Consider the following 22,297-nt stretch of genomic DNA (forward strand, 5'->3'; position numbering starts at 1 on the left):
TTACAGTTCTATGACAAACCCACAATTTACCTATTATTATTATTATTATTTATTTTTTTATGTTAGCAGAAGTATTCCAAATTAGATACAGTAAACAATAGGCTTGCCTTTTTTCTTTTTAACCGTGGGCTACTGTTAAACACTAGTTTAACATTCCTGCAGTTTTGGGAGGCGCACCAGCAGATAATTTGGCCGTATAAGGATTGGCACAAGTAGAACATACTGAATCTCTGACATGTTTTTCAAAATTGCCCTAAATGTAGAAGACGTTTCGTGCATTAATTGCTACTTGCAGCTATTTGGAAAGATGTGACAATGCCAATGTCTGTCACTCATTCAGTGAGCTATGCTCTTGCATCTAGAAAACAATTATGGTATGAACAAGATCACATGCATTGACAAAACACAAGCAGTTAAAAGGTATAACATAGTTTTATTTTCCCATGTGTTTATTTGAATTCCAGTTTAGGGCACAGCGTGGAGCACAGTGCCAGGGTTTGCATAGGTCTAATAAGAAGGTAAAAGATGACAGCTGACAGATTACAGGTCAGTCAAATGGACCAGGATTTTAAACAGTACCTCACAGTAATTACAAAGTTCTCATTCTTACACAGCCTGGAAAAGAGCAACTTTATAGCATTTTGGTCATGACGGAACTCCCACTGAGCAGTTTTAGTCTGACAAACACGCAAAATGTATGGTGCAATTATGATGTTTAACTGATATATGTTAATAAAACTATGGCTCATATTTCTTTCCCCATATTAAATTATTTGAAACGTTACCGTGGACAAAGATCACAGATTGTTGGTGACAACACAAAAAAAATAAGAGTTAGTGTGGGTGCAAAGTCACCACAATCTTCATCAAATACTCACCTTCTGCAGACTTACATGCCTTCAGCGGATGAGTATTTAACACTAAAAAGATTGCTCAAAGTGCAACAATATAAAATCACTGAAACAAAAACAAATAAAACAGAAAGAAATTACATTTCCTGCTACATATCAGACATCTATCTCTCATCATAAGCATATACTTACAGCATGCATGCAGGGCTTTCACTGGTGCCCTTGAGTCCAGTTAAAATCCCCTTCTTATTCACACATAAGAAGCGTAAGCACTTCAATATTGGCATCTTTTCTTAATATAAGACATCCCTTTACAGCTGATGCTTTTTGGTGTCTCGAAGAGACACTTTAGTAGGCTACATTGTAAACATTCATTTTTCTTTGTGAATAAATACTCCTGCAACAGTGTTTTATCACTGCTGCGCACATGGAACAATATCACATTTCAATCAACTTATGGGATAATAATGACAAAAACTTAAAATCACAGCTTTCGTTGTTTCAAAGTGTGAAAGCAAGTACAAAGGGCTAATTTACAAAACACAGATCAAGCCTAAATGTTGAAGATTTGAGACTTACAACATACTCGTTGTGATGTGTACTATGACTTGCTGTGATTCTACCATTTTTCCCTCAATACACAACTGTGTAAATACACTGCAATCCACATTGTGTCACGTAGTCATCATATCCCACAGTTTCAGCTGCTAATATTCAAAAAGAGGCAGTCCATTATTGGATGTAAGTGGTCGTCCCCAACGTATCCCTGAGCTCTTAGTTTCTAAAAGAAGCAACAACAACAACATCAACAACTAAAAAGAAGTTAACAAAGGGGTTAGTATACTGTATATTTACATTAGAAAACTCCCCCAGGTGAATTACCTGTTTGGCTTTTTCTGTCCAGCAGATGGAGCCAAACCAGCTTTTCCTCTTTGCAGAGCATTGGTAGTAACCTGCAGGCCTTTCATTTGTTGCTGTTCCTACATCAAAATGAAAAATAAGACATTTCACATTCAGTTACCGAGAACAAAATTGGCTTTACTTAAAAACAACACAAAAAAGCCTCACCCCTGACGGCCTGTTAACAGGACAAGGCGGTGGAGGTCTGGTCGGGGGGTCTGGTCGGGGTTTTGGTAAAACCGAATGCTGTAAGTGGGTTTTGGCGTCCAGGGAAGGTAAAGGTGGAGGTCCTGAAGGCGGTGGAGGTGCCTGGTTTCGCCTCTGCTCGCTGAGCTGCGCAGATTTAGTGGGAGGTGGAGTGTAACCCTGAGGAGAGTATTGTGTGTGTGGCTGGGGTGTTTGCTCTCTCTGCTCTGCATCGTACGCAGGAACGGGAGGGGGCTTCACTGCTGGACGCACAATAGCGTGTCTGGACCGCGAGGAGCAAGACGGGCTCGGATTAGGAGAGGATTTCCCCTGTGGAAGAATGCAACCATAACAAAGTTCAGTGGTTTATTCTATTATTCTCAAACACTAGAGAATGGCATTATTGTCTGGGTCAAAATGGGCTTCCCTACCAGGTGATCCGAGTCCTGTTTTTTTAGCAAGAATGTCGGGTTGGCATGACCGTTCACATGAATGTTGGTATACAGAGGCTTGCCCTCGACCGGGACCGAACAACTGAGGGTTAAAACACAAACACAAAAGTACAGACCCATCATTTATACATCCACACAACATAGAAAGTACTTTGCCAGCAGAACTAGTGTTGTTATTAATTTATAACACTCCGGAATGACCTACTTTGGCACTGGAGGTGGAGCAGAGGTTTTTAGTGGGTGGAGTTTATGTCTGTAGCAGTACCAGAGTCCAACAGCAGCCAAAACCACAAAGAGAACCAGGGGGAGGACCACCAGGACTGGAAGGAGATTGCCTGTTGGAATATAAAATCGACAAGAGTCATAAAATGCACAATTTCAAAGAAATATTCTAAAGTTTCGATATATGAAAAACACATTTGCATGCTTGAGAAAAAACTAAAGTGTCTCACTGTGGCTGATGACAGGTCCACTGTCTACACTCCCCCCAGACCCCTTCTGGTCACACAGAGGAGGAGCCCAACCCACGTCACAGTGGCAGTTGTGATTGTTGTTGCAAAGCTGGTGAAAGAACATATTACACATTAAAATTACAACAACATTTTTTTCATATTCATTACATTGACATACCGGTATGGAATGAATGCCAATTTTGGATTCCAGAAGTACATTTGAATCATTTTAAGTGGAAACAAGTCCAAGGTTCAGTAGTGGCATGGAACTAAGTGCATTAAGTCAACTACTCTACTGAAGCATAATTTAATTTCGAGGTACTTGTACTTTACTTGATTATTTCTATTTTCTACTTCTACTTCACTGTATTTGAGAGAAAAATAATGTACTCTTTACTCCAAGACATTTATCTGACAACTATAGTTACAGTATGTAATCTACATTTTGCCAATCATACTTTTGTACTTTTATTTAAGCAAGATTTGTGACTTGTACTGGAGTGTTTTTACTTTGCTATATTGCTACTTTTAATTAAGTAAAATTATCTAAATACTTATTCCGCTCCTGCCAAGTTTGCTAGCTTGGCATAATAGTTGGCTGGCAGCCACATCTTCCCCAACACTCCTAGGAAATCAATCTCCCCCAGCATCCTTCCTCACACACATCGGAACTTACCCCGTGTCCATGGCACCTGGCATTGCACTCATCAGCTCTGAGGAAAGATGAATTGCGGCATTCTCCATTGAAGCAAATCTGTTCCATTAAGGACAGGTGTGAGGAAGAAGAGTCACAAAAGAGTTAAAATAGGCAAGTAGTTCCTAATGGTGGTACAAGTTTGTCTTCATGAACATTACAAAGATTGGAGCCACAAAGTTAGTAAATGACAACAAGGTAAAAAAAGAAACCAACATCTCAAGAGAAAGAGATCAAGATATATAAAGCATGCTCTCTGCCACAACAAATTCCATTTAGTAAATCTCACCGAGTGTTCGCCACACTTGGTGCCCGTCATGACCAGGCCAGGGTCCAGAGTATCGCCCTGCCCCCCCTCGTCCCCCTGCCCAGGCTTGTACACATGTGTTCCCATACACTGGATCTTCTGGTTGCCCATAGTGACAGTGGTTTCTATGCGAACAGCATTGTTTTCAAGGGGCTTGGAGGCTGAGGTTAAACACTGGATTTTCCCACATTGAGCATCCCTGGCAGAGATAACAAAAAGGGTATCATCAGTTTGGTGAGATTGAGCAATGAATGGTACAGAAATTTTAACTTGTCATTCTCAGGAAATGTAGATGTAAATGAACCAAAATGTTTCTTTGTAAGATTATTTTCGGGGCATTTTAGGCCTTTATTTTTGACAGGACAGTTTAAGGCTCTGACACACCAACCCGACGGCCGACCTTCGGCAGAAAAGGCAGTCGGACTGACTGGCTCCCCGAGTTGGTCCAAAAAGTGCCTCGGAACACACCGAAGCGACGCCGACTTGAGCGTTCGTTCTGTGCGTGAGCGCCGTGTTACGTCTCGATAACAGCAGGCGGTGCTAATCTGTATTGGACGAACGCGTCCCGTGGGTCTGGCTGCTCCCGGATTTTACAACCGAGTATAATGGCGGCTAGTTCGGAATACGATCTCATATTTTACGAAAGAAAACACTTTAAGCGAGAAATAGGCCATGCAGTTGCTGAATCTGTCTTCATTTCAGGTCGACAAAGGTCAGTTTAAAAGATTTTCTTCAGGTTTTGAGAGGCGTTAGTCACGCTCATCCCACTCGTCATTTCCAGGTTAGCGCTCCGCCAATCAGATTGGCCATTGAGTCTGATTGCCTGCCTTCCGATTCAACATGTCAAATCGGCCCAAATGAAGAGCGACGGCTCCATCTGACTGATGACGGCACGGAACACACCGAACAGACTCGAGTCACTGACCTCGCCTGACTGTCCGACGGCCGATAAACGGCTTGGTTTGTCAGGGCCTTTAGACTTGAAAGGGGAGAGAGAGGGGGAATGACATGCAGCAAAGGGAGTTGAACCTGCGGCCGCTGCGTCGAGGACTAAGCCTCTTTATATGGGCGCACGCTCTACCAGGTGAGCTAACCAGGCACCCAAACCAAAATGTTTTGATCCTCACCTGTCCTTACAGCTCCTGTACTTCCCATACTCATCTTTGCCACAGTTCCCGTACATGTCCCCGGCTTTGTTTACCTCCTTAAAACACAGGTCAGGGGCCGGTTGGCCATCTGTTGTCGAAGGAGAGACAAGATGTGCAGAAACACATAAATATGGCTGCACATACACACACAACAACACACACATGCAGTAAATGCATGCACAGTGGGTTATGTGACCACCTGATGGAGACCAGATGGCATCTCTTACTGTTCTGTGTGGCTCCTGTTGTTCTACAAAGGCTCTCCAGGGAGGCTCTGTCACAACGTGAATATGGACACTGTCCAATACCAATCCCTAATCACGTGACCCAATGAGGACTCAGCTCTACCTAGCCTCTCTGCTTCAACATGCACTGGATGTTTAACTGCTTTAAAGATATATTGTTAGTTTGTTTGATGGTTGTGCGTATACAGTAGTGATAATTAAGAGTTGGGCGACATTTAAACTGATTATCCCATCAAACCTTTTATCATCCCAGTAAAACAATAGAAGAATAAGCCCAAGAACAGGATTCTCCTTTTGGGAATTCCTTAACTCAATTTAACTGATGATATGATTCATGTCAATCTGACGTCAGTACTATTACATATAAAAAAAAATGACCTTAATCTATATACATATAAATAAACACTGTGTCAGTGTCACATGCTATCAGGACTGTAGGTGGCACAATGCATTTTTCAAATTGGGCATTAAAACTAATATTTGATTTGTATATGAAATCCATATACAGTACATGGGTATCTGTATTATTTTTGAAATATTGCTTTAAGAATTTGCAAATACAGTTGAGAGACTATAGACTATATAGCTTTAGGGGGCGGCAGTAGCTCAGTCCGTGGGCCAGTTCAAGTCCCTGCAAGGACTGGTAGCTGGAGATGTGGCAGTTCATCTCTTGGGCACTCCAGAGGTGCCCTTGAGCAAGGCATATGACCCCTAACTGCTTGGGGGGCCTGTCCATGGGCAGCCCCCTCATTCTGACATCTCTCCATTTAAAGCATGTCTGTAGGTCCTGTTTGCATGTGTATTTCAGGCCTGTGTATAATACACAGAGAGAAAATATTGAATTTCCCCTCAAGGATTAATAAAGTATGTATTCTTCTTCTTTAGGGTGAACACAAACAAAAATCCCTCATTGATAAATATATAAATAAAGGTATTAGACTGTATTAGTTTTAGCTTAGCGCAGAGTTGTAAGAGTTGGGTGACATTTAAACTGATTATCTCATCAAACCTTTTATCATCCCAACAAAACAAAAGAAGAATAGGATCAGGAACAGGATTCTCCTTTTGGGAGTTCCTTAACTTAGCTGATGATACATGTCAATCTGATGTCAGTGTTACATAATAAAAAAATTATCTTAATCTATTTAATATAAAGAAACACTGTTTCAGTGTCACATGCCAGGAATGTATGTGGCACAACTTTGCATTTGGTAATTAAATACAAAATGTAATATATTTGACTATAGCTTTAAGAGGAACAGAGAAAAATTCCTCAATGATACAAATATCTAATTAAAGGTATTAGACTGCATTAGTTGTAGCTAAGTGCACCCAATAATGTGGGGTATATGCATGTATAAAATACGCCTCATTTACAATACTGTAAACATGTGGATATGCCACCTTATGGAACAAAAGATTTATAGATTATTCATTATCCAGTTTACCCACCTTGTCCCCAGAGAGAGCGACACTGCTGCTTCAGGCTGAGACACATGCCGGTGTAACAGTAGGCCTGGCCGGCTGAACATGACGTGCCATCCACTAAATAGAAATTAGCAGGACAAGACTCCGCCTTCCCATCGCAGTACTCTGGCAGGTCACAGGACCCCGAGGGAGCACGACACAGCACACCTGGGCTCTTCAACTGGACAGTGAGAGATGGAGAGGGGGAAGAGACGTTTAGGAAACACACTGAGATGAGGAGGATGACAACAACAACAAAAAATGAAGAAGGAATGAATTGTAGAGCTATCATACATAACTGCTACGGTGTACATCTAAAAGTAAGTATTAGCCCAGGAGACACATAAGTCATGAAAGGATTACTGTGTTTCTTAGATTAGATGATGGTCAGTTTCTCATGTTAATACCTTGCAGTTATGGCAGCAGACACCATGCGCACACTCAGCTCCAGCTTTCAGGGTGCAGTTGTTAGCATTACAGCAGGGACTGGTGCACTCCTACACACAGCAAAAAAACATGGCACATTGAGTCCTGGCAAAAAAACATACAAGGAAAATATATACTGCAACATTCAAGGGACACAACAAACCTCTTCTTCTCCACAGTCACATTCTTCTCCATCCTCCAGGTAACCGTTGCCGCAGCGCTGGCCTCCATACATGGATCTGGTGTTGGGTAAGTTGAAAAGACACTTCCCTCCTCCAGAGCTCAGGTAGCTCCTCAGCTCCCTCAGGTTGCAATCATTGAACACGCGTGGAAATGGATGCCTGGTTCGTGATGAGGAAGAAGCACAAACACAGTATGGACAGTAAGGCTTGGTTCACACAATTTTTTCATTAAATGTTATGTCATTTTTCAAATGTTCTGTTTTTTCTCTCCATTAGTTTAATAACTACTCGTATTTCATTTTTTGTACTGTACCCAGTAGCAGCAGCCATGATGCAACCTCCGTCTTCGGCCTTCGCCTGGCAACAGCCCATACTGTCGTGGCTCATGCCGAAGTTGTGGCCCATCTCATGTGCCATGGTGGCAGCTACACCCACAGCTAACTCGGAGTGGTCCTATTCAAAAGAAGAATCAAATAGGACTTCAAAAAGTCAATTTATTAGGGAGGTGGAGACAAATATTTCATGCTATATATTTCTCGTGTGCATTCTGTCATTGCTGGATACGTGCCAGCGTTCCACTATACTGACCTAAATTACTATTGGCCCGTTGTACCACCTGAGCTACAGCCACCCCCCCATCTGGATGGGATCTCTACTCAAGTGCACGCAGAGGATTAATGTTTGTTTAGACTCTCGTCTCTCACCGCGTTCACTCCACCGGACTGGTAGTCGGAGCACATGGCTTTGAGAGGTGCCAGCCCGATGGTGGTGCCCTGGAACCCCCTCCCCCTGGAGACACAAAACGCCACTGGTGATTAGTTCCAGCTGGACAACGGCCCACTGGGACACAACTGGTGATGTTTACTGTCTCACGCAATAAAGATAAAATCAATTAAGAGGTCTACCCCACGGGACAGGGGGCTTTAGAGGAGATACGGGGGACACTAGCGTTGGAGAGGGTGAAGAATGACAAATGGGAAGATTAGTGGGAGACGGGGACACTGACGTGATCAGCTGAGCGTTGTCGTTGGGGAGCGTGCGGAGCTGTTTGCCTCTCCAGGACAGGAACGCTGCCAGAGTGCTGTGAGGGTTGTCTGAAACGGCGATCATGTCCTGGCTGGTCCACACCTCCAGACCGATTAATGCCACACGGATGCTCAAAGCCTTGTAGTACTGTGGTGGTGGACAGGGTATATCACACAAACATATCCCATTTGACCTACTAGATACACGTGTCATGAACCAGATGTGTGTCGGTTTGTGGTTTTCATGCATCCTGCAGATGTTACCTTGTCAACCAAGTTGGCCGCTTCTTGCAATTTCTGTTTGGTCTTCTCAAGACTACTCCCATGCTTCTCAAACTGCCAACGACATAAACAACACCGACCACAGAAACATGACACACCCACACTCTGTTTTACATCCTCCCAAATCTCAAAAGGGGGATTCAGAGCTTTATAGTTACAATAACTATAAATAGAGTGATGGGTGCAATTTACTGACACCGTTTTCTATATTTAGGTTTATTACATTGCTGTATAAGGCAGACATTTACTATTTATACTGCATATAAATAGCTCATAAGACAGACAACCATTCACACTCACATTTACACCTACAGTATGGGCAATTTAGAGTCAACAACTAACCTAACCTGCATGTCTTTGGACTAGTTCATAACAGACTATTGGAAATGATGCTGGATGATAAGTATGATGATAAGTATATTGGGATGCTTAATTCAGCACTTCACACTTAATGGTGTCATAAAAAATTCCCTAAAAAGTGACTAAATTCACGACTGTGTCCTCACCTCAGCCTTGTCTGCCACTATCAGCAGCTCTACGTACTTCATATTCTGGTTCAGGTCCCTTTTTTCCTGAAAATGGAGACAACAGTTTGAAAGAGAATATAGTCATGCTTTGTGTCAAACTTGCAAAGGATTTCAGGCATCATTGTGGGCTCGTCCTGTCCCAACGCACCCTCCCGCTCCGCGGTGACATCATCCCATGGATGAAGTTGTTAAGCCCCTCCTCGTGCTCCTCGTTGCTAGGGTGATGCCGGCAGCTACCTCTGGGCAGATGGAGACTCTCGGCTCTGAACACAGCGTGTTGCTGTGCACCCATGGAAACAGGGAGAGGCTCTATCAGGTAGCTGATGCTTGTGTTCAGAGAAATCAGTCCCCTGGGGAAACAAGACACTCCTGTTGGTTCCATCAAAACGTAGCTCGACAAAATCAATGTGGATCAGTTTGGTTGCTGTCTGTCTGTCTGTCTGTCTGCCTGTATGTCTGCACGCTGTGATATACTGTGGAAATAAATCATAGTTTCTATTGCAAACATTGTACATACATTTTCAAATATGAGATGTAAAGGTAACTTCCAACAGTAATCCTTAATTGCAGTGTCAAACTGAAGCGTGGGTAATACGTTTATGGCTGCACGTCAGATTGGGATTTTTTTTTTATCTGGCTGTGGGGGTTTTACGGATGGGTGAAATGGAGCAAAGCGTCTCAGGCGATTTACTGTTGTTTATAGATGAAGATCAGCTGGGGCAGGCCAAGCGATAAGACAATCCTCTGCTTCTTCACAAAAAACCCTCATGAACATAGACGTCCATACACAAACACACGAGCATGCACTCAGCAGCAGGTCGAGCAGCTCTAGAAAACATCTGGAGAGGTCAGACGCCCACATGTCAGTGTTCCTCTTTGCTGTGTTTGCATTTCTCCAGAGAATCCACATTAGTAAGAAGACGTATTCATCGATCGTCCTCCCACGTAAACACACATATGGCTATGATTTCTGTCAGTGCTTGCCAGTTCCTTCTCTGTTGCCGGTCTCTCTGAGTGTTTCTAGCAGAAAGGGTCAGCCGTCTTGGTTCACACTGGGAGAACACACAGGATCTCCACACTGAGCTGTACTCAGTGAACCAGCTCTGGAGCCAATGACCTACTAACCCACTGGACTGCACAAGACACTACACACAACTGTTTCCTGTCAACTTTTCTTATCTAATCAGCCGTGGTTTGATCACAGGCTGGACAGTTGTGCAGGCTTTGGTTACATCTCCTCAAGGAGGTTCGGTTGACCCTGATGCATGGATTTTTTTGTATGGATCTTAATATGGCAACAATAATATGAGTGCATCTGCACTTAAATAACTTGATAACATGGTTTCTGTAATCGGGGACTATCAGATAGATATTGGCCAGGTATTAGTGTAAACAGGTTTTTTGTATTCAGCTGATAACATGTATGAACATCGAAGATAAGGAAAGTAGTAGTCTCGCTTTGCCAGACCTTCCTCCACAGCGCTGCGGAGGAGGGTCTGGCTAGTCCACACAGCATTTCGGGATGGGAGAGAAACACACTGTGGATTATTGGGATTTCTTTAAACCGATCCCAATCGTCTTGGGCGGAACTAAGTGCCCGACAGAGCCACGGTGCGGCTTCAAAATAGCCTCGAAAAGGAACTTGTTTTGGTGGAACATGTGACAGAAAACTCAGACTGGACACATAGTCTAGCTAGCTGTCTGGATTTACCCTGCAGAGATCTGAGGAGCAGTTAACTATAGTCCTCATGAATCCACCGGAGTTTAAAATTACAACACAAAGAAAGCAGAAAGTAACGGACATCCGGGCGAAAAAAAAGAGCCTGATCCGGCGGATATTCCGGCAGCAATCCCGGAATTGGAACGTCGTGGATGTAAACTAGGAAAGTTAGTGATGTTCAGAGCTGTGAAAATGTCTCAACATTTGGACAAATGTCCTTTTCTTTTTTTGGCAAGCTGACCCAAAATAGGAAATGTTGAACAACAATAACTTATGTATTACTGTATGTTCTGTAGACAGCTATTCTATCAATGACTTAGAAAACAGTGAGGACATTGCTATGTATCCATAAATTCTGTTTTGTTGGCTCAAAGTGCTTTCACGTCAGCTGAAAAACAAATAAACTGAGGCTGTAAAATTAGCATTAATGGAACTAATAGCTTTAATGTACAGAGCGAGTGCTGCCAATACATCTTTAAGATCAATCACAGACGTCATCCCTACACGATCTGCAGCACTAACTCCCTGCTTTTGATTATTGGGACAGATTTTGTCTTGGCTCTGTTTCTTGAGGCTCTTTACTGCTTTGCTGAAGAAAAGTCCTCTTGCCTGCTGTTAAGTTAGTAGCTGTCTTCACAAATAGATTGGCACTTTTATGGGATTTAGTCTTATGGGAGACTTCTTAGAATTCTAAGAAATGTCTTTCACTATTGGGCCCCCACTCAAAATATTTAAAAACTTTATGAATACAACCCGTGGTGGGATTTTACTTACCTGAGTCCTGAGCATGTGCTAACAGCAACACTTGAGCCTTCCATGCCCAGAACCTCCCCATGGTAGAAACAGTGTCCCTGGAAGACAAAGACAATTAATGCTCAACACACAGCTCTCTATGTAGAGAAGCAGGGTAGTGATAAGAGAGACCAGAGAGGCTTGTTATGCGAGCATAAAATGCAGTATGTTATGTCCATATGGTATGCTATACTGCTGCCATAGGTTTTGATGAACTGCACTCATATCTATTTCTCTTCTATTATCATTTACAGCTCCTCACTGCAGTTTAAGAGCATCAGACTGTTTCATGGACTTACAGTGCTGGCAGGAGAGGAGGACTTGCGGGCTCCATCGGGAGTGTACCATATTTCCTGATACCCAGGGGCCAACAGCTGCCTGGTGAAAGACGGCACAAACTCAGAGACAATTTGCAAGAGAATATATGTAGCGTCAGACGTTTCATCTTCTGAAACAACAACATTATGGTGGAACAATGGTGGGGGAAAAAAAGTACAGAGCAAAAGCTGCAGGAAACAGAGAAGTTAGAAGAAGACAGAAGTTTCTCCAGCAGCCCACAGCTCATAAAACATTAACTCTGACAGAAACACTCTACAAAAAATAAGACTGCTTTAAAGATTTAGACACAGATCCTGGCAGAGATAAGAGCAAATACAAAGAGTAATGTGGGAAAGTGCTGGGATTGTAATAAAATCCATATGTACCTTTCCCGAATGACCCTTTTTACTTTCTGTAAAGTATAGCTGAAGTAAGAGATGGTAACTTCCCTATGCTGAGAGTTTAACTGTGTTGGTATGTTCAGACCGCATTTGTTTGACAGGGCTATTATTTACTAATGTCCTCATATTCTCCTCTCTATAAGCCTACTGGAATGTCTCCATTAGTATACAACACAGACTGCACAGGAGAGGTTGATAAATCAGGGAAACATACACATACCAAGAGAAACATTCATTTCATTGTGGTAACTAACTCTATCTGTGTGTTTGACTGAGTGAGTGTCTTCAGATTCGGGATTTTTCTGTCAACCTACCGGCACAATATTTACATCTCGTACAGATGCTTGTTTTCCTGCCTTTCTCCTTCCAAATCTGTCTCGATCCATCCTTCCTGTTTTCATTCATAAACTCTCCCTGTCTCACAGCTGTCTCCCCCCCCTCTCCACAGTCAAACTCAGATCCATCAAACAGGCTGTAACTGCAGCGAAATCAAGCTGGAGAGATGGAAAGAAACCTGCATGTAACAAACTGGTTACTGGTTGAAAGAGACTGGACTTAAGTCTTAAATAAACACGAGACAGACCTTAGATGTCCCACTAAGATTGTATTATTTATCATGTATCATCTTCATCTATTTTACATTTAATTCAGCTTGTAGCTTTACCTCTGGGTAATATCTATGCGTTAATTAGGCTAACTGTTATTCTTTTCATCTTTGCTGGAGAACAAACATTTGTTTAATTAGGCTGAAGTTAAATGCATAGTTCACCATTTTGGAAAACACACTTTTTCCGCTTTCTTGCTGAGATTTAGATGAGAAAATCAATACCAAACTCAAATCTGTGTCATTTACTGTAAATACAAGGCTACAGCCAGGAGCTGGCTAGCTTAGCTTAGCATACAGACTCAAAACGGGGGGTTAAGAGCTAGCCTGGCTCTAGTTGCAGTGACTTTGCAACTTTTTGTACGTATTAGAGAAATTGGCATAGCTTTAGAAATGATAGTAGCTGGATTTTGTTATAGTTGGAGAGAGCCCGGCTAACTATTTCTCCCCGTTTTAGGTCTTAATGCTAAACTAAGCCAATCAGCTGCAGATTGTGGCTTGATATTTACTGCGCACACAGGAACGGGGGTATCTATCTTCTCATCCAACTCTCGGCAAGGAAATGAGTAAGCGTATTAACCCAAAATCTCAAACTATTACTTTAAAGGATGATGAAGACAAATGAAGGGAGTGTTGGGGATTTTTCTTTTTTTCTTCCGTCAGATGCCCCAAAGGAGACAAGCCTCTTGAATCAATGGCAGTCTGTTGATGCAATCAGCCACAAAGCAAGTCACAGACAGAAAATGTCTGCTTCATCCTTTAACAGATTACTAGTCTGGGGTTGGAGGGGGGGCTGATTGTATGTGTATACACGCACACACACGCACACACACACACACACACACACACACACACACACACACACACACACACACACACACACACACACACACACACACACACACACACACACACACACACACACTCACACAAGAGAAGACTTAAAAAAATGACCACTCAGCGGTAATGTATCCGGCTGATGTCATCCTAAACGGGGTAAACCCTCCCCCCGTATTGTGATTTGACCTTCTAAGTGCATTTATAGACTTCCTCTAGTTTCCCTGTTTCTGTAACTACCCGAATATTCTCATCGCGCTCTTTTCTCATCTGCATAACCCTTTTTTTGTCGCTCTAACAGGCAGAATGAATGGCAGAGTGGATGATGATTGACTGAGCTTTCCCACAGCAGGCGTTATATACAGGAAGGATCGCTTCATCCACGAGGAGACACATAATGACTCTCCTCCATTCTCCCTTATTCTCCCACGCCAGTCAGCAGCTGTGTACACTCGGAGGCTGAGGACTATATAACCTGCTGCCATGTGATGTATAGACACAACATGCCATTAACAAATCCATTGCCACTACTGAAAGGACAATACCAGCGTAGTTTTAGGGTTTTAGTTTTGTATTAGTTTTCAACACAACTAAAAATGTTGATGAAAAGTTGAAAACCTGTGGCCAGGTTAGCTCAGTTGGTAGAGCAGGCGCACGTTTATAGAGGTTTAATCCTTGACGCAGCGGCTGCGGGTTCAACTCCAACCTGTGGCCCTTTGCTGCATGTCATTCTCCTTCTCTCTCCCCTTTCACGTCTTCATCTGTCCTGTTGAATTAAAGGCCTAAAATAATCTTAAAAGAAAAGTCAAAAACCTAGCAATGCATTTGTCACATTTAGACATGGCTAGTCTCTTCTATTGAAGGTTAAATACCGTTGATTTCTTATCCGGTTAGGCATTGAAAATAACTGATATAACATGACTTCATAATGACATAGCTTCTGTAACCATAAAGAACTGCATGAAAGGCGAAACCATGCATCTGTCATCCAGCAGGAAACAACCACAGGAACCACCCAAAATAATCTGCAGGTGTAGTTTCAATTTGCCTCATCAGTATCTTCAGTTGTAAAAATATAGTTCTGGTAAATAGATCATTAACTGTGTGATAAGACAACTGCAAAGCACATGCAGTTATGCATGATGTCATTGGTTCAGTTCTGCAAACCGTTTTCATGCAGTAACATTAGGAGTATATAGTATGCTTCTGAGTGTAGAATGATGATGCCCATATTGGATAGAACGAGGGGTATGGAAATCCATATGAGACCACAATAAAATCTGCTCTTGCTCTTGATTGCTCATAATTATAGCCTTTGATCAATGATCAATTATTGCTGCTTTGCATGTATGCAATGCAGTGCTTCCTGTTGCACTGCATGGCTTGTACAGTGTCTTAAAAGACGCTTATTTTGTTGAAGTTGAAAATTAGCCAGCTGGCTTACGCTGGCACAATTACAGAAATTCTGATTGATGTGCATGGTCCTTATGAATAAAATAAAGAAATGAAAATTCTAATTTACTCAGCCGTCTATGACAAAATACACTGAATCAGTTTTATCTGGTCGATCAACAGGTGGCGTATACCTAGTTAGGCTGATTTTGTGGCCAACAATATTTTGGGAAATTCACATATTCACTTTCTTGCTGAGAGTTGGTTAAGACAATTGCTACCACTCTCTGTCTGTAGGCTTAAAGGTGCTGTAGGTAGGATTGTGAAGCTCCAGGACTTAGCCAAACAATTTTAACATCAACAACTTCTCAGTCCCTCCCCCCTCTCCCGCTAAGCCCCTCCCCCCACAAGGAAGAATGAATGCATGTGCATGAGCTGTGATTGACACGCAGTTAGACACCCCATCCTAGACAGCCTGTAGTGGATCACACTACAGGCTGTAGGTGGTGCCAGAGGAGCCTGCTTCATGTAGATCTACTGGAACATAGGGTTAGTTTCAGCAAATATGACAGAAAGTTAGTTTTATAAGTCTTACCTACTGCACCTTTAATATGGAGCTACAGCCAGCGGGCAGTTATCTTAGCTTTAGCATAAACACTCTAAACAGGGGGAAACATCTAGCCTGGCTCTGTCCAATGATCCCAAAAAAACTCGGTCTAGCAGCACCTCTCAGATTAACCCCTTATATCTGGGTTTGCTACAGAAGTGTACGGGCAGGACTACTTCTTGATCAGCCGCAGTGACCTCCAAGGGTCTTATTGTCACCCTGAGGCTGCCAGGCAACACGGCTGAGACTGGGATTAAACAAACAAGATATGATGAGTTAATCAGCTTTAGAGGTGCTATAAGGAGGGTTTAGCTACCTTTGAACAGAGCTAGCCGAGTCTGCGTTTCCCGTCGTCGTGCTGAGCTAGGCTGCTGCTGGCTGTAGTTTCATATTTACCGTACAGGCGAGAAAGTGGAAATTAATTCTCATCCAACTGTCGACAATTCTAAACCACAAACACCTTTGGCATATACCATAACCTTGACTCTAATTTCAGTTTTGGTAAATGCTGCGAGAGCTTTCAAAATCGAGACTGCACACCCCTCTGTGTGACGGCGGGAGAGCTCCACCGAGTTTGGCTGTTGTCCAGCGTCCAGACAGATGCTGTGATTGAGGAGCGCAATACTGGCTGAATCAGGACTGTCTGACAGGGAGGCTGAGACAAAGGCTTGGTTCAGCCTCACGAGGGGAGAGAGAAGGGGTGGGGGAGTAACGCTAATGTACTTGGGAGATAGTGAGGGAGAGAGCGAGGAGTAGGGGATGTGGGGTAATGCATTAGGGTCAGTGGGTCGCATTCTCTCATAGTATCAGATGACATCACGGCACGCGGGTGGAGGCAGGGAGAAAGCTGACGCAAAGTCAAAACACCACTCGGCAACGGGTGATGAAAAGGCTTTTATTGCACAGGGAGGACAATGTACTGTTGTGTAAAGCCCTGTGTGTGTGTGTGTGTGTGTGTGTGAGTGTTTCCCCAACACACAGGCTAACACACACGCCTACATTAAGACTTCAAAGCAAACAGGGCCGAGCCAATGTGAGACTAAACATAGAAACAAGGACAAGCAAATGCATCCCTGCTCCCTATACTCCCTAGACCTGTGATCCATCAGGTCAGCCTTGTTTTTCTTTTGGCCTGCCGTGTGTGTGTGTGTGTGTGTGTGTGTGTGCATACCAGTGTGTTTGTGTGTGTGTCGTCTGTCTGCGTGTGGCCACAGTCTCACAAACGCTGACCGCAGAGAGCGCGTGGGAGATGTATACTTGCACTAGAGCCCTGGAGAATATCACACAAGGTTAGGGAAGGAAAGAAATGAGAAAGAATGGGGTGCCAGTCTTTAAAGTGGACTGTGGAAGACATACAAGGTGAGGACAAAAGGAGAGGAGAGGAGAGAGGAGAGAGGAGAGGAGAGGAGAGGAGAGGAGAGGAGAGGAGAGAGGAGAGGAGAGGAGAGGAGGAGAGGAGAGGAGAGGAGAGGAGAGGAGAGGAGAGGAGAGGAATAATGATGTGTACATTTCCCAAGGGAGTGCTTCATTCAGGTTCATGCACTTAAGGGTGTGCAGGAAGGGCATTAAGCAGAAGAAGAGATAAAAGTCATGTAGAGGAGGAAGCAAGAATATCCACACGATTCATATCTGAACCAAGCGCACATAACTCACGCCGAAACTGACCCCAACTGTCGTTACTTTCCATGACTTTTCTCACCTCAACCCTTCTCCTCTGGTCCATCATTCATTTTCTTACACTGTTTTCCTCTCCCTCTGTTTTCACATCCCTTTTCCTTCCCTCTGAGTCAGCACACTAGCCGCTCCCTGGCTCATAACCAAATCAATCCTCTACCGGTGAACCACAGCCTTTCATTAAGATAAAAGCTAAAAAAAAAATTAAAAAAAAAAGACCTGCACATACAGTATATGCACAATGACAAGCATGGCAGGGGAGGGAGTAAATGGATTAAGTTTGTACTCCAGCCACTGGGAGTACTGATGCTCACAAGCATTCACAGCTACATTTCTCCAGCTTCTGATTAAGTGATACATTAAGTCAAGAGTAGATGAGGTGGACTGGAATTCAAAGGGAGAGAGCGGAAAAAAAAAACACGAGATGTAAAATGCCACAGGAGTATAAACAGAAAGACAAGACCAAGACCATCTCACAGCTAGTTTGGGATCTTCCTTATCTGCTGCTTGCCAGAGTTACAATTTCAGGGGCAATGAGGACAAGAGGGAGTAGCCAGGACACAGACACGGACACTGGCAGCATTTTCTCTGGCTTCTCTCCAAAAGCAGACATTGATCTTCACTGACACAAACTGCTGTCTTTTTCACCCCCCAGATAGTCTCACGCAACTAAATGTGTCTCCACATTAACCCAGTGTGGGATTTGCTGTTTAGGCTGAGAGGGGAAACGCGGGCTTGTTGGTAATGGGTGTAAAAAGGACTGTGTGAATGATATCGGGGTGGGGAGGGGGGCTGAACTTTATGATTCAATGTTTAAAAAACGTAAGGCCCTCCAAAGAGTTACTAACATTTTTAATGGAATCCTTCCCTCAACTTAGGAAAACATCATCTCTCTTAATATCTCAAGATATAATCAGTTAATCATATAAACTTAAGGTGCATAAATTAAATTAAATACAAATGTTGTATGTTTGTGGAACATAACGTATATTTTTATAATATACACCAAATTGCAAATTTGAAATCATGGTGAACATAACCCTAACATTACGGCTAGAGTTGGGTACCGTTCACATTTGAACCAATGGAGCAACGGTACCTTTTTTCTGTACTTTACCCTCTCTGTAATAACAATAAATTCTCAATTTTGACATTGTTATTTATTTAGAACATTTTCTTATTTAATTAGAACATTCTACACACCATAATAAATATGGTGTGTAAGGAGGCTGAAGCTTAAGTGAATGAAAGAGAAAAGAGTATTTACATGATCAATAAAGCTCTCAGACACAGCCAATTACAGAATCAATACTAAGGATGTGTGGGGCACAAATAAAAGCTATGTCTATTTTTACTTTAAATCCTTTTGGATGCCTTATCATTGAAAATGCAATTAACAATTGCTTTAATTTCTACAATACTTTTTTCTAAATCATCTCAGTACCTGTCCTATTCTTCACATCACCTCACTCCTATTTTAACTGGAACTGGAGCAGAAGTGAAGAAATCTTAACAGCTTTCCTGTTCCAGGAAACAGTTGGGGAGTTGCACAAAAATGGTGTCAAAACATATTTTTGTTGCTTATGAGCGAAAGTAATTACAATTGGTCTACTCCGTTGTATTCAACTTCAACTTTCAACTTTATTACCCCGAAGGAAACTTGATCTGCAGCACGCATCAAATCACATCAAGGGACCATGACAAAAATCTTTTTTAAATATTGACAGCACGGCAACAGCAACAAACACCACATATGAAAACTATTTCTGTTTTTCTAGGAGCGAGTAATCTGCAAATATAGATATCAGTTAACACAATCTCTGCTACATGTTGAGGAACTCGAAAAAGTTTGATCTATCTCAGGCCACGCACCAAAACAATCTTTTTACCCCCCATCTTCCCTGACATCATCGATGTGCAAGTATGCGGCTTCGCTGTCCAAACGAAGATGCGAGGAGCGCCGTTTTTCGAAATTTTTTCTCCCTGGGACCAGGTTTTGAAAAAACTGCGTTTTCAAGCAACGCGTTTACAGGATCCGTTCGGACAATTGGCCAAAACGATGTCAAACATGTGCGTTTACACCAAAAAGCGTTTCCGTGTGGATGGCCCCCTCAAACTAACTTTCTGTCTTTCCTTGTCTCTCTCTGTCCCTCTCTTTCAGGAGGACAAACACTGTGTGTGATTGATTAAAATTCCTTGCCCAGGAGGAAATCTAACAGTGTGACCACCTGCTGGGGAGGGAGAGCAGGAGGGGGGAGGGGCAAATCCCTTAGGGGACGTCCAGTCAGACACAGCGGAGTCGTGGTTAGTTTAATGTGTGTGCCTGTGAGTGAATGAGTGACAGAGAGAGCAACTGATAGTAACAAATGGACTTCATCTCTAATGTTCATGAAAGCTTCCCATTTCACTTGTGTGCTGGCTCCAATCCCAAAGTGATAAACCACAACTCTGACATGGCCACTGCTCCAGTCCTCCCTGCTGTCCCACCCGGTCATCGCGCTGTCCATTACACCAGGGAGACGCTTCCTATCGACCGTCCCATTGTTGCTGGACAGGAACCGCTCCATCAGATTACGGGATGTTAGGTGCAGACGCACAGTCTTACTTCCTGTTTGCCCAAGGCACACAGATTGGGTGTCAACCCGCTGTCGTCCAAAACCATCAACCTCCTTTCCTCCCTTCACTCCCCCCTCGCTGCACCCACAGGGCCGATGACCTTATAAATGTGTCTATGTGACAGCTAACATCTGGTCAAATTAACGGGGCTAGCCGGGGCATCTTCTGGAAGTCTAAGAATACAAAGCTCAATGTACAGTCACATGGGAGAAGTTTGATACAGGCGACTATTTTTTTTTGGGGGGGGGCTTTTTGACTCATTTCTGTAACCTAGGAGCACTGAAGTGCAGCGGAAACATTGCTACTTCAATCTTTTGTAGGAAACACAAAGGAGGTGTACTGCACTTTCAAAGTCACTCACTCGTTTTTCTCCAGGTGTAGTTTTAGCTCCCGGCCTTCAGCTGAGATCCGAACCTGAGCCTTTGCAGGATGCTGGGAGGAAAACGGAGATTGCAGCAAGGGGGTCAAACAAAAGCGGACTTACATGTGGCAACATTATTAAAATGAATAAAGAAAATATTTTTCTTTTATAATTTCGATAGTGAAATGAACAGAGAAACAGACAAAGGCAGACAGACTCACCTCTTTGTCGGCAGACCTCGTGTGTCTTTGAGGATGCAGCCATGTGGGATAAGTAATCTCATAATTTTGGACATGATCGAGGATGCTCCCCAGTGAACCCTGCTTATGTTCTCCTTATGAAAAAGGCGAAAAATGACAGTCATTGTTGTAGGTGGTCTGCAGCATATAGGCACTTTAATGACATAGGCTATTGATTTTGTTTTTTTACTATTATTATTATTGACATGTGGACTAATATTAACATTATGCATGCACAAGTGACATTTTAAATTAAAATAAAATTTAAAAAAATAAATGCAATCCAATGCACTCTCAGGTCTAGTTTTTCCCAACACATGTACAACTCCAATGTCAGCCATCGCTCCAGGAAACAATCAGACTCACCGTTGTAAACAGCGGCTTCAGATAGAGCAGCAGCCTCGGCACAGCGCACGACTACTAGGAGGCACAGACACAGGGAGGACCGCACAGCATCGGGCGGAGAAGTGCGCGCTCCTGGACGCATTCTAACAACAAGAGGTGGCTCCCAATGAATCTGCTGACCTGAGACATAAATGTGCGCTAAACTAGCCCCTGGGTTGTTTCACATGCGATGGAGAAGAAGGCGCCGCCGGTGGGACATCGCGATACGCCGCCGCTAGCTCGTCTGAATGAGATGCTTGCAGTCAGACCGCGGGGCGCACATCTCTCTCATTCTCAACCCCTCCCATTCGTTGACACACACACACACACACACACACACACACACACACACACACGTACACGCGCACGCACGCACACACACACGCACGCACACGGAGAGACACTGCTGGGGTTATGCGTACACATATGATGACAACATGTACGAGTGAGCAACAAGACACTGAAATCACGATTAGACTAATATAAGAAATGCAACGAGGCGATGTGGGCCATTTTAATGGAGCATTATGGCTATAATCTTAGCTAATTTTAAAGGGAAAATGCGTAGCCTAATTATTCGTGTGATCTATAATTTAATTTTTCATTTTTTAGATTTTTTTTATGTTTTCTTTCATCATTAGATTAACAAAAAAAAAATATAGTTACGCATAGTTAGACGAGAGACAGATTAACAAAGAGACAGATTAAAAAACAGAATGGTCAAAATTGAAGCAGTAGAGATATTCTAATTTTTACTCATATGCTTCAAGCTCCAGAAATGCTGGATCCTACATTTCCCATCATGCAAAATAAAAAAATAAAAAAGTCATTTGGACCCTCCCTGCCTGGTCAATGTCTACATCTTACAAACTCCACATCTCCAGTTTGTAACTTTCTGTTATAAATTTGTAGTCTCCAAGTGACATCACTGTGACATCATCACGGTTATCTTTTCCTACTTTAGAGCCAGGACATTATACAGCCATCTCAGTAATCCTCCTAATGATTATTAAACTGATATTTATGTGTACAATTGATTTCTTTATATTGACTTTATAATGCTGCATTCACACAAGGTTGGCCGAATGAGAAAAACAAGGAACCAGTTATTCTGACTTGGGAGTGTTCATGAATTATTCCAAAATGGTTATCCCAACTGCCAGCCTTGTAGTCACACCATGTGTATCTTATTACGTCACAGTACAATG

The 22,297-nt window shown here is 42.9% G+C and overlaps 1 protein-coding gene across 2 annotated transcripts; it reads right to left on the bottom strand.

The window, feature by feature from the left end:
• Positions 1 to 413: 413 nt before the first annotated feature.
• adam19b (ADAM metallopeptidase domain 19b) lies at positions 414 to 21,365 on the bottom strand. Of its 2 annotated transcripts, XM_028589326.1 has the most exons (23): positions 21,072 to 21,365; positions 20,688 to 20,800; positions 20,467 to 20,537; positions 11,956 to 12,034; positions 11,639 to 11,715; positions 9,293 to 9,494; positions 9,124 to 9,189; positions 8,600 to 8,671; positions 8,317 to 8,483; positions 8,015 to 8,099; positions 7,624 to 7,763; positions 7,292 to 7,469; positions 7,110 to 7,199; positions 6,688 to 6,883; positions 4,970 to 5,078; positions 3,825 to 4,041; positions 3,518 to 3,595; positions 2,842 to 2,950; positions 2,595 to 2,724; positions 2,369 to 2,471; positions 1,920 to 2,267; positions 1,734 to 1,831; positions 414 to 1,632 (listed from the first exon to the last, which is right to left on the bottom strand). In XM_028589326.1, exons 1-23 carry the CDS (start codon positions 21,190 to 21,192, stop codon positions 1,626 to 1,628), a joined length of 2,856 nt encoding a protein of 951 aa, XP_028445127.1. In that variant the 5' UTR covers positions 21,193 to 21,365; the 3' UTR covers positions 414 to 1,625. The 2 variants fall into 2 exon arrangements, with proteins under 2 accessions (XP_028445127.1, XP_028445128.1); XM_028589327.1 differs by lacking the exons at positions 20,467 to 20,537; positions 20,688 to 20,800; positions 21,072 to 21,365 and adding an exon at positions 12,690 to 12,739.
• Positions 21,366 to 22,297: the final 932 nt, after the last annotated feature.

The sequence above is a fragment of the Perca flavescens genome, chromosome 10 (genome assembly GCF_004354835.1).
Source record: "Perca flavescens isolate YP-PL-M2 chromosome 10, PFLA_1.0, whole genome shotgun sequence".
NCBI classification, from domain to species: Eukaryota; Metazoa; Chordata; class Actinopteri; order Perciformes; family Percidae; genus Perca; species Perca flavescens.